The following is a 13,683-nucleotide window of genomic DNA, read 5'->3' on the forward strand; positions in this document are numbered from 1 at the left end:
ATGAGGGTTTTTAAAACATTTTTTTAAAGGATACAGGAGACATGAGCATATTTGTAAGCAGCAGGGAAATACCAGATAGGGAAAGACTGAAAATACAGAGAGAATAGAGGTAATAATGGGAGGAGGCAATTTACTGGAGAAGCCCAGAAAAGATAGGATCAAGTGTGCATTTTGAGGGGCTGGCCTTGGTAAAGAGAAGGGCCATTTCATCTGAGACTGTAGTGAAGGAAGAGATTGTGGAGGAAGGTATTTGAGTGATGTGAGATGAGGAGGAGTAGAGAGGAGAGAGACCTCAAGTGATTGGCTTTGATTTTTTTGGTGAAACATGAAACAAGTTCTTGGCTGAGAGTTGATGCTATGAGAGGGTTGAGGAGAAAGATGATTTGGACCAGCTGTTATGGAAAGTGGGATGGAGAATCAATTGGAGAGGAATAGAATGTCTGTCTTGTAAGGTGGGCCTAATTGAATTTAGAGAATATACATCTGTAGTGGACCTAGTCAGTATGGGGTTGTGATTTCCTCTAGCTCCATTCAATAGCATGTGACTAGGAGCAAAGGAGGTAATAGAGGTATGAACAATGTAGGAAGGGTGCTAGGATAAGGTGACAAGGTAAACAAGAGTGGGCAATGGTGTAGAGGTCTGTTGGTTCACAGGGAAGGAAGGAATGTGTAGCCATAGGATCCATCTTGGACATGCTGAGTTTGCGAAGCTAGTGGGACTTCTGTGAGGTACAGTAGAAAGAGAACTGACTCAAAAGTCAGAGCTTTGAGGCTCAAATCCCCCTTCTGACACTATCTGTATGACCCTGAGGAAGTCACAACCTTCTTGTGCCTCATTTTCTTCCTCTTTTATAAAATGAGGAGGGTATACTAGATAGCTCTTAAGGTGCCTTTTTGGCTCTAATGTTTTGATTCTTTAATCCAATGACCTAGGATGTCATCCCACAACTTGTAACTAGAATTTAGAAAAGAAAGTGGGGCTAGATTCATAGATCTGGGAGTCATCTGCATAGAGACGATACTTGAATTAAATGATAATAGTATGTACAGAATAAAGGGCACAGGAGAGAGGCCTGGACAGCACCCCTTATAAAAAGGATGGAAATTAACCCAGGCAAAGGAGACTGAGGAATAATCATATTGGCATAAGGAGAACCAAGAGAGGGCAGTGTCATGGAAGCCAAGGAAGGAGAGAATGTTCAAGAGGAGGAAATGGCCAACAGTGCCAATAGTTGAAGAGAGGTCAAGGAAGATGAGAACTGAGAAAAGTCAGTGCAGTTAGAAGTGTTTACTGGTAACTTTGGAGAGAGCAGTTTGAGTTGAGTGGGGTCAGAAGCCAGATTGCAAAAGACTAAGTGTGTAACCAAGGGTAGGCTGAGGAATCTTTTTAAGTAACCTAATAAATAGCAAGGTTGGGAGACTGACAAAGATGAACAAGGAGATAGAGATACACCACATCCTCTCTGGTCTCTGGTTGATGGGCCCTAGTAGCTAGGTTTCCTTTTGGTAGTCAAGCTGGATTATGCGGCAGCAGTCCTGGGCCTGCTCCTCCCTCAGAACTATAACTTCTTTGCTTTGTTCTGTTAGTGTTACTCCCATGATCATCATGGCTGGGTAAATCTTTCCCACTGCTGATGAATAAGTGGAAATAGTGAATATAGGTAATTTAAAAAAAAATTGTCTTTGAAAAAGAGAAGAGACACAGTACGGCAGCTTGAGGGTATAGCAGGGTCAAATGAGGATTTTTAAAGAATAAAATGAGTAGAGCTGATCAAGCCAGTCTAACCTGTTTCTCATTTTTGATAGGGTTAATACATTGGTAGACCAAGGAACTATCATAGATAAGAGTTTGCAAAGATTTTAGTGAGGTATTTGCCAGAGTGTCTTATGTGAGTCTTTTAGACAAGATGGAAAGATGAGGGCTGGACAATTACGGGGTAGATGAATTCAGTAAATGATCCTAAAGACAAATTAGTAGTTTTTTGGGGTTTTTTTTTAGGTTTTTGCAAGGCAAATGGGGTTAAGTGGCTTGCCCAGGGCACAGCTAAGTAATTACTAAGTGTCTGAGACCGGATTTGAACCCAGGTACTCCTGACTCCAAGGCCGGTGCTTTATCCACTGTGCCACCTTAGCTGCCCCGAAATTAGTAGTTTGATGTCAACCGGGAAGGTTTCTAATGGCAAGCTCATGAGAACCAGCCTTGGCTCCCTACTATCGAACATTGTTGTTAATGACTTGGACAAATCAAAGAATCATAGAAAGAGAATCTGAAAGTTGTATTCTCTTCTTCAGTGACTACTTAAGTCTAAGTCATACACAAGGATTCCAGATTAGAAAAAGGGAAGGGAGATGGAAATAAGAGTTTATATAAAGAGCCTAATTTGTATCAAGCACTGTGCTAAGCACTTTAAAACAAATATATCATCTGTTCCTCACAACAAACCTGTAAGGTAGGTGCTATTATTACTATTATTATCCCCATTTTACAACTGAGGAAACTAAGGCAGGTAGAGGTTAAGTGACTTGCCCAGAGTATCAGATCTTTCTGACTCCAGATCCAACAGTCCATCCACTATGCTACCAGTTGGCATATCTGACTAGTCATTCATCTGTATTTTCAAGACCTCAAAGGAGGGATAATTCACTGCCTCTCAAGGCACCCCCATCTCACTTTGGAAAGCTCTAATAGTCAAGAAGTTTTTATGACATACAAGCTAAGCTAACCTCCTTGCAAATTCCTCTCTTTGCTCCTGGTATGACCCTCTGCAGCCAAACAGAATTTTACTTTCTACCTAAGCAAACTCTTCAAATATTTAAATTTAACTATCATGTTACCCCCTGAGTTCCTCCAGATTAAAAACTTCCTGTTCCTTCAAATGATTTTTATCATTACATGGGCTTAAGGCCCTTTACCATACTTATTGGATACTATCCAGTTTATCACTGTCCTCCTTACAACATTTGTGCTCTGAATTCAACAGATGAAACCTGGGGAAGGCAGAATCAAGGGGATTATAAACTTCTCTATTTCTGGAATTTATGTCCCTTTTTTTTGAGGGTGGGGATATCTTCCGCATCACCCTGCTGATTCAGTTTGAGGTTGTAGTTCTAAAATTTCCAGATCCTTTACAGAACAACTGCTTTTTAACCATACTTCCTCTCATATCATACTTGTAATTCTTTTTGTGCTCAACATAAGAATTTTCATTTATCCCAACTGAATTTCATCTTATTAAATTTTGCCCATTGTTCTGCTCTTTCAAGGTCCTTTTGAACCTGACTCTTGACATCCAGTGTGTGGCCATTCCTCCCAGCTTAGTGTTATCTGAAAAATGTGATAAATAAAGCATCTATGTTTTTATCATTCATTAAATGTGAATCATTCACAAAAATGTTAAATAGCAAAATAGTCAAGCAGAGATCCCTGGACATCAAACCATTAATCATCATTTTTGTTGCTGTTTTTGCAAGGTATTGGGGTTAAGTGACTTGCCAAGGTCACACAGCTAGGTAAATTAAGTGTCTGAGGTCATATTTGAACTCAGGTCCTCCTGACTCCAGGGCCGGTGCTCTATCCACTGTGCCACCTAGCTGCCCAACAGTCACTTTTTGAAACTATCCTATTCCGAATCTGTCTGATTATATCAACATCATGGTGCATATCTTTTCATCTTTTCCATAAGAAGATGGAGATACTCTAGCAAAAAAGGTAAATCATAAATAAATTAATTAATTAAAAGGAAAATCATGTCTACACAATTCCCTTCACCTACTAGTTTAGTAATCCTGTCAATAAATGAAAATGAGACTAGTCTGACATGACCTATATATGATGAAACAATGGTGCCTCCATTCTCTTCCTTGTCACTGCTTTCCTATCTATACTCATCATCATCTCTTTAATGATCCATGCTAGACTGTTCCCAGGAATCAAAGTCAAGCATAGTTTTTTGACTCCTCTTTTTGAAAATCAGGATAACATTCACCCTTTGCTGATCTGAAGGTACCACTTTCATTTTTCCATGTTTACTCAAATGTTACTATCACATCTGCTGTTACTTTCAGGACTTTTTTTTTAGGTTTATTTTTTGCAAGGCAAACGGGGTTCACACACAATTATTAAGTGTCTGAGACTGGATTTGAATCCAGGTACTCCTGACTCCAGGGCTGGTGCTTTATCCACTGCGCCACCTAGCCACCCCCTACTTTCAGGACTTTTGTTTGTATTTCATCTGGGTCAAAGACTTGAATTCATAAGGAAGCAATGAGGCACTTTTAACTAGTCCTATCTTTGGTATCGATTCCCTGTTAGTCATTTTTGTTTTATCATTTCCAGTGTAAAAGTCACATTTTCTTTTTTTTTTCTTTTGGTTTCTGTAAGGCAATGGGGTTAAGTGACTTGCCCAGGGTCACATAACTTGAGTAAGAATCAAGTGTTTGAGGTTGGGATTTGAACTCAGGTGCTCCTGACTCCAGGGCTGATGCTCTACTGTGCCACATAGCTGCCCCAGAAGTTGTCATCTTTTCTTTGCAAAGAAAACAAACAAAATATGAATGAGCAGTGTTGCCTTCTCCCTATGGTCAGTTATCATTATCTCATTTTCCTTTTCTCTCAGCAAAGCTAAAAAGCACCTTTTTATTGGCCTGAGCTTCCTTTTCCAGACTCAGTTCATTCTGGGGTTTAGCATTTCAGACATTTTTAAAGGACCATTCATTCTCTGTTATTTGGCTTTACTTTCATCTTCTATACATAACAGAAAAAAATAAAATTAAAAAAACCCATCAACCAAAAAAAGCACAATTAAGTTGATTAGTGAATTCCCTATCTGCACTGATCTCTTAAGAACCCACACACACCTTTTTACTTCTCTTTGGAATTGCTTCCTTGCATATCATTATTGAACATCACTCATCCCTCTGGGACTCATTTCCTAAAGGCATACATCGATAGTATGCATATCAAATTTACATCTGACACCAAGCTGGAAATGAGAGCTAATGATGGCAAGGTCAAATTCCAAAAAGATCTAGATAGGCTATAATGATGATGATGATGATGAGTTAACTCTAGGTGTTTTTTTTTGAGTTAACTCTATTTAGATGAAATTTAATAGAGTAAAGTTAAAGTACTACATCTAGTCAAGCACTAGCTGTGTGACCCTGGGCAAGCCATTTGCCCCTGTTTGCCTCAGCTTCCTTCCAGAGAAGGAAATAGAAATAGAAAACTACTCCAGTATGTTAGCCAAGAAAACCCGAAATAGGGTAATGAAGAATTGGACATGACTGAAAAATGCCTGAACAACAATACTACATGTGGGATCAAATAATCAACTTCAATAAATACAAAAGCTAGACAGCAGTTCATACAAAAATGGATACTGAACTGAAAATTCAGTAAATTAACATTTCAATATGGTACCCTCCAAAACTAATGCTATTTTAGTTTACTAAGAGCACAGTGTTCAGAACAAGGGAGGAGATATCTTATTATAGTGTGCTTTCAGAGGCATAGCTAGGTGACAAAACTTACAGTGCCTACAGTGCCACCTGGTAGACTACTTTTCTCCCAGCAGCACCAGGCTCTTTAGCGGAAACCTCAAGATATGGTAAGACATACTTCCTCCTGCAAATTATGCTCTTGGTAAGCTTCAGACCCCTTGTCCTGTTTGTTGCTTCCTTTGCCACAGGTACATTTATTCCTAGTTATGGCTCTCTGTGTAATCAACATCTGGAGTACTGTGTTCAAATCCAGGTATTGCATTTTGGGAATGACATTGATAAACTGGAGAGCATTTAAAGGAAGGCAACCAAACTGATGAAGATCCTCAGAATCATATCACATAGGAGGATCAGTTGAAGGCACTAGGGATATTTAGCCTGGAGAGGACTTGGTACTATCTACAGAGTCATGTAGGGCTATAACAGGGAAGAGGACCTAAATTTGTTTTGCTTGGCCCTAGAGGACAAACTCAGTGCAATGGATAGAAGACAAAGAGTTTATGCAATATAAAAATCAATTTCCTAATAATTCAAACTATCTAGAACTAGGATTGATTGACTCTAGAGGCAGGCTTTTTTCCTTTAAGCCTTAAATCAAAGTCTGGATAGCAATTTGCTTCATGCACAGGATACACAGTATTTGATAATTACAATGACCGCATGAGGTAGAGTATAGGGATTATGATCCACATTTTGTAGATAAAGAAAGAGGCTTAGAGAGGTTGTGACTGAGCTATGTTCACACAACTACTATGTAGTTGGGATCCAAACCTAGGTTTCTACTGTCCCCTAGTCCAGTATTCTTTCCATTATATCACGTTATGTCTGTAATTGCTATATGAGGCATTCTTGGTCATGTATAGGTTGAACTGGTTGGTGGCCTCTGAGACTGTTGTTGTTCAGTCATGTCTGACTCTTTATAACCCCATGGATCATAGCAGGCCAGGTCCTTCTGTCCTTCACTATCTCCTGAAGTCTGTCCAAGCTCATGTTCATTGCGTTCATGACACTATCTATTCATCTCAGTCTCTGCCATTTATTTTAATTTTGCTGTCATTCTTTCCCAACATCAGTCTTTTCCATTGAGTCCTGTCTTCTTATTATGTGACCGAAGTATTTAAGCTTCAGTTTTAGTATTAATCCTTCCAGTGAGTAGACTGAATTAATTTCTTTATATATTGACTTATTTGATATCCTTACTGTTCAAGGAACTCTCAGAAGTCTTCTCAAAAGTGACTATTCTCAGCTTTCCTTATAGTACCATTTTCACAGCCATAAATTGCTACTGGAAAAACCATATCTTTTACTACACAGAGTAATGATATCTCTCATTTTTAGTATAAAGTCCAAATTTGTCATAGTTTTCCTTCCAAGGAACAAGCATTTTTTTTTTAGTTTTTTTGCAAGGCAACGGGGTTAAGTGGCTTGCTCAAGGCCACACAGCTAGGTAATTATTAAATGTCTGAGGCTGCATTTGAACTCAGGTCCTCCTGACTCCAGGGCAGGTGCTTTATCCACTGTGCCACCTAGCCACCCCTGAGCAAGCATTTTTAAAATTTCATTGCTGCTGTTGCCACCTGCAGTGGTCTTCAAGTGCAAGAATATAAAATCTGACATTGTGCCATTTCTTCTTCCTCTATCTTCCAGTAAGTGATAGGATCAATTGCCAAAATCTTAGTTGTTGGGTTTTTGGATGTTATACTTCAAGTCAGCTCTCTCCCTTTTCACCCTCATCAAGAGACTTCTTAATTCTTCTTTACTTTCTGACATCAAAGTAGTGTTGTCTGAGATTATTGATATTTCTCCTGTCAACTTAATTATGGCTTTTGATTTGTCCAGTCTGCCATTTTACATAATGTGCTCTGCATAGATGTTATATAAGAAATGTGACATATTCCCCCTTGCTGTACCACTTTCCCAATCTTAAACAAATCAGTTGTTTTATGGTACTCCCATTTCTTTGACAACTTGCCAAGTAGATGTTTTTCTGGAACTCCCTTACTTCCTCCACAATCCAGCAAATGCTAGCAATTTGGTCTCTAGTTCCTCTGCTTCTTCAAAAACCAGTCAGTTCTGGTAATTTTGGTTCACATATTGCTGAAGTCTAGTTTGCAGAATCTTAAGCATAACTTTGCTGGCATATGAAGAGTGTAATTATTCATTAATTTGAACTTTCTTTTGACATTGTTCTTCTTTAGGATTGGGACACAAATTGACCTTTTCTAATTCAATGGTCACTGTTGAGTTTTCCAGATTTTCTGGTATTGAGTGCAACACTTTAACATAATCATCTTTTAGAGTTTAAAATAGATCTGCTGTAATTCTATCCCCTTTCCCAGGTTTTAATTAACAATGTTTCCTAAGACCTGTTTGATTTCATTTTCCAGGATGTCTAGCTCTAGATCAGTAATCACATGATGGAGATTATCCATAAATGTTAAAATTTTTCTCAAATAGTTTGTCTGTATATTCTTGCCACTTCTTTTTAATCTCTTCTACTTAAGTCCCTACATTTTTGTCTTTCATCATGCTCATTTTTGCATGAAATATTCCACTGATATCTTTAATTTTCTTTTCTTTTTGGCTTTTTTTTTTTTTTGCAAGGCAGTGGGGTTAAGTGGCTTGCCCAAGGCCACACAGCTAGGTAGTTATTAAGTATCTGAGGTCAAATTTGAACTGTGGTACTCCTGACTCCAGGGCTGGTACTCTATCCACTATACCACCTAGTCACCCTATCTTTAATTTTCTTGAGGAGATCTTTTGTCTTTCTCATTCTATCGCTTTCTTTTCTTTTTGCATTACTCATTTAAGAAAACCTCATTTTTCTTTGGTATTCTGGAATTCTCCATTCAGTGGGTACATTTTTCCCTCCTCTCTTTTATTTTTCACTGTCCTTTCCTTAGCTATTTGTAGAACAACATCAGCTAGTGATTTTGCTTTCTTGCTTTTCTTTTTCTTTGGGATGTTTTTTGTTACCCCTAATAATGTGAACCTCTGTCCAGTTATTTAGGCACCTTACTATATTTAATCCTTTTAAATCTATTCATCACTTATATTCATAAAGGATATTATTTAGGTCATAACTATGTGGTTGGATGGTTTTTCCTATTTTCTTCAATTTAAACCTGAATTTTTAAAATAAAAAGCTCATGAGGGCAGCTAGGTGGTGAAGTGGAAGAAGGACTTCAGTTCAAATCTGGCTTCAGACACTTAATAATTATCTAGCTGTGTGACCTTGGGCAAGTCACCCATTGCCTTGCCAAAAAAAAAAAGCCCAAAACAAAACAAAAGCTCACCATCAAAAGCTGAATCAGTTAGCTCCAGGTCTTGTTTTAACTGACTAAACAGATCTCATCCACCTTTGACTGCAAAGTATATAATCAATCTGATTTAAATATTGACTATCTTGTAATGTTCATGTGCCTTTTGGGTTGTTGAAAGAGATTCTCCTATAACCAGTGAGTTGTCTCTATTGATTCCTACCCATCAGTATTCCAAGGTCAAACTTGCTGGTATTCCATTTTTTCTTTTGATTTCTTACTTTAACATTCTAATCCCCTATGATTAATGTGACTTTTTTTTGGTGTTTTTTTTGTTTTGCTTTTGTTTTGTTTTTTTTTGTTTTTGATTTTTCCAAGGCAGTGGGGTTTTAAATGACTTGCCCAAGGTCATACAGCTAATTAAGGTTTTTTTTAAAGTGTGTGTCTGAGGTCAGATTTGAACTCAGGTTTTCCTGACTCCAGGGCAAGTGCTGTATTCAGTGTACCACCTAACTGCCTCCTTTTGGAGCTATTTCTTTCTTTTTTCTTTTGGTTTTTGCAAGACGACGGGGTTACATGACTTGCCCAAGGTCACACAGCTAAGTTTTTTTAAAGTGTGTGTCTGAGTCCAGATTTGAACTCAGGTCCTCTTGACTCCAAGACTGGTGCTTTTTGGTGTTATTTTTAGAAGTTGTTATAGGTCTTCCTAGAACAAATAAACTTTGGCTTCTTTGGTATTACTAGTTGGAGCAGACACTTATATTACTGTGATGTTGAATGGTTTGGCTTGGATTCTAATTGATATCATTCTGTCATTTCTGAGATTATATACTCCAACACTGCTTTTCTCACCCTTTTATTGATGAATCCATTTTATTGGCTAATCCATTTCTTCTAAGGGATTCTTGCCCATAGTAATGCGTGTAGTGATTATCCAAATTAAATTCTCCTGTTCCCATCCATTTAATGAGTTCACTGTCACCCAAGATATCATTGTTCAATCTTTCCATCACCTGGTTAACTACATTCAGCTTACCTTGGTTTATAGATCTTACAATTCCAGATTCCTATGCAATATTGATTCATTGAGCTACATAAACCCTTCTGCCACCATAAGGCAATGATCCAGGAATGGGGTCTCTAAGATACCCTCTGACTCTTAAGATTCAGGAAACTGCTCTTTGTAGGGTCTACTTTCTTATTTCTCTTTGACATTTTCTCATTCCTTCAGGCCCTCACCTATCTTCTTTCCTTTTGCTATCAAGCCTAGACCTTATGTCCAGTTGCATTAGTGACATTCCACTGTATCTGCCTTGCCAATTCCTAATTCTCTGAGTAACATCTTCTGTCTGCTTTTTTCTACTTCTAGGTTGCTCAAGAATTGCAAGGTAGTTGATTGGACTGAGTAAATTCATGTTTTCTAATGGTAGCTGGACTTTCCTTTTATTTATCTTTGGTCAAATTTCTGTCTCATCCCCTATGATAGTTATTCTTACTTCTTTCCTTTCTTGAGTTTCCAAACTTGATTCCTTTCCCACTGACCTAGACTCTTTATTTTTTAATAGAAAAGCTGACTTGAGTTCTTCATATTTCCATTCTCCCCATCCCCCCATTCCCCCCCATCTTCATTATCATCCATCTTCTCTTCTTTCTCCTGGACCACCATGGATAAAAGGAGTTTTATCTTTGTCAAGACAAAACTCTCCACCACCTTCTCTGGGAAGCTGTCACTTCCATCTTCAATTTCCTTCCAAGGCAGCTAGGTGGTGCACTGGATCGTAAAATGAATCTGGAGTCAGGAAGACCTGAGTTCACATCCTGTCTCAGGTTCATACTAATGGTGTGCTAGTATTCACAATCCTTGCCTCAGTTTCTACATATATAAAATGAAGATAAATACTGACCTCCCAGATACAAAATGAGATACCTGTGCCATGTAAATGTTATCTATTATTATTTAGGGTCTTGCTCTGTCAATTATCATCTCTCTCTCTCTCTCTGATCATCTTTATTAGGCTCTCCTTTACAAGTTCCTTCCTCTTCATGTACAACCATACTCAAGTCTCCCCAATCCTAAAAGCAATCAACCCAAACCAATCTTTTCCTCCATTCTGTTAATTTTGTGAGCTCACCCTTCTAACCTCTTTCTTTTTACTCCTAGAATCTTCTCTACTTCCTTTGTCACCTGCTCATTAACCCAAGGCTTCTGTCCTACTGCCTTCCGAAAACATTCTTCTCAACGTGCTCAACACTCTCTTCAGTACCAAACCAGTTCTCATTTTCTGAGGCAGCTAAGACTGCTGCATCCCTCTCTCCACCTCTTTCCCATCACTCCTTACATTTCTTTCCTTCCTGGGCTTCTATCACACTGTCCTGTCCTGGGCTCCTCCAGTCTTTCTGAGCTGCCTTTACTTCTTCTAAGCTACAGTTTTGATTGGACCTGTCAGTATCATTCAGTGGCTCCTCACAAAATAAATCCTAAGCTCAAGGTGTTACACAATCTTGCCCATCTACATTTCTATGTATAGTTCTGGCATATTTGAAAGAGTGCTGAATTGGGAGTCAAAACTAAGTTTGAATCCAGGCATGGATAGCATTTGCTTACCAGCTATATCTTGGGCAAATCACTTTCACCTATCTGCCTCAGTTTCTACATTTGAAAAGTGAGAATCATCATCTTTGTACTGCTGACGTCACCACTGTGACAGTGTTCTGTATGGACACCAGAGCAGTGGGAGGATGGATATTCCCCAAACATACCTTGTACTTTTTCAGAGAAGACATCTGCCACCTGTCAAGATTCAAGTTATCCATCAAGGACTATTTCCTGTGTCTCCTTCAGCCTTATCTGATCAAACAAGTTGGATCCTCTGACTTTTTCTATGGATTCCTCTAGCATGACCTTTGTGATTCTTCTAGGGTATTTACCACTTACTGCTTTGCATTAGTAGTCTATGCATACTTGTTTTATTCTCTAATTAAACTGTGAACCCTTAGACAGCAAGAGTCTGCCTTTATCCATCTCTGTGTTTCTATCGTCTCTATCCTAGGAGTGCAGTAATGGCGGTGAATGAAGATGAAAAGTATGAGCAGTACAATGTTATAAAGAAATACTGCACTCTTCCCCTCCATTGACAAGCACACTTATTTACTAGAATCTGAAACATCCTCTTGTTAACCATACTATGCCCCTGAGCTATCCCATCCCTGACTCTCTTTCCACCAAATTTCTTTGATTATTTTTAAATATATATATATATATAATCCCAATTAGGCTAACACAGATTATTGTTTTGTTAAGTCTGTTCTTCAATGCCTAGATAAGAATGAATATTATGTTAGCCTCTATGAATATTGCTTTTAGGTGCAATGGGTTGAGCATTGGGTCTGCAGTCAGGAAGACCTGTGTTCAAATCTGGCCTTAGATATTTGCTAGCAGTGTGACCCTGAGCAAGTCACCAAACCTCTATTGAAAACAGCAGCATCTGCCTCAAAGACCTGTCTTAAGGGTCAGATTAGATAATACTTGGAAAGCACTTATCAGAGTGTCCAGTACATAGAAGGTACTCTAAAACTGTTCACTGTGATTATTATGATCCTAAAGTTCTTAAAAGCATTCTAGGAGAGTTTAAAGATTATCCCCTTTAATCTTGCTTTTTACCTAAGCCCTTAGCTTCCAAGTCAGCTAACAGTTTTCCTTCTCTAGTCACCCCTGCTCCTTAGAGCACAGCAGATGCACTATGTATGTTGGCTGATCACTTTGGGCTTAAGGACAGACTTTATGGACGGATGTCTGGGGTCATGGGTTATGAGTACAGTCTGTGGCTCTGGAAGAGAATGAAGCCAATCACCACCGCCCAGAAGCTCATGCCCATGCAGCTGTGTGCTCCCACTAAGTGAGGTAGCAGCTAACTCTGGCTTCAGACCAAGGCCAGTGGGTTCGAGGGGCAAGTGGTCACTGAAGTAACCATCTTCCATCACCCAGCACTCCAAGGACAGGGGCCCAGACTCTCAACTCAGGGAGAGGAGGAAGTCTAGTAAAGATCTGCTATCCCCTGCAGAGTCAGGAGCAGTACATGGGTCTCTTTTATTTCCATCACTTAGAATATATTCCCTGAAAGTGTTCCCAAAGACACCTCAATTGAAAGCTTTCTTTACAAGGATTCTGGAGCCCTGATATCAGTCTTCCATCTCTCTTTCCTCTCCTGTCCAACCCATTTTATCCACATATCCCTTCAAGGAGAAGGTGTTTTTCAGGTAGTCAATGAAATCTTTGGGTAGAGACGTTGTCCTCCCTTCAGTGGAAGGAGCAACACTTATGACCCTTTTGTGTGGGCTGAGTCAGAACTGCCTTTCTCAGCCCATTAGATCTCTATGGGGCCACTGAACATCTCCCCACAAGCCCTTCTGCCTTTCAGAGGACCAAGACCCTGGCTCAGCATTGGGACCTCCCAGCTCTCTCACCCTCTCTTTTACCTTTGGCAATTTTAATATCTAGGGCTGTCCGGATCAGGGCCATCAGAGTAGAGTTGAAGTGAACAGTATTGTCATCTGCAACAGGCAAATCCATTCGCAGAAGTCTCTGCGGAGAGTCAACATGTTGCCAGTTAGCACAGTGTCCCTCTCATTGTCCCCCATGTCCTCAGTCCCCTCCAGAATGCATTTCAAAAACCAAAGAGCAGCAGGAAGAACTCTTGAGGTTGGCCAGGTTTCTGGAGGTTACCCCTAGTCCCCACTTCTTTTGATGAAGGGAAACCCAGGTAGTGGCCAGCCCCTGGGCTCCTCTCATCTGTCTAAGATGAGAGATCACTCCTTTGTGGTGGTTTGCTTGGGCTTTAGTGCATGAGGCAGGGAATTCTTCTGTCCACTGGTATCTTTAATTATTCTCATGAACCAGCACCCATCCCCTGCAATCCTTGGAGCC

The 13,683-nt window shown here is 39.5% G+C and overlaps 1 protein-coding gene across 1 annotated transcript in view; it reads right to left on the reverse strand.

Annotated features, from left to right (window-relative positions):
* The window catches only part of CACNA1A (calcium voltage-gated channel subunit alpha1 A), a 366,968-nt gene that overhangs the window by 23,283 nt on the left and 330,002 nt on the right, over positions 1-13,683 (reverse strand). Inside the window, exon 40 of the mRNA XM_074203549.1 lies at positions 13,236-13,341. Coding sequence (XP_074059650.1) covers positions 13,236-13,341 — 106 coding nt within the window. The remainder of the gene's footprint in view (positions 1-13,235; positions 13,342-13,683) is intronic.

The sequence above is a fragment of the Macrotis lagotis genome, chromosome X (assembly GCF_037893015.1).
Source record: "Macrotis lagotis isolate mMagLag1 chromosome X, bilby.v1.9.chrom.fasta, whole genome shotgun sequence".
In the NCBI taxonomy this organism is placed as follows: domain Eukaryota; kingdom Metazoa; phylum Chordata; class Mammalia; order Peramelemorphia; family Peramelidae; genus Macrotis; species Macrotis lagotis.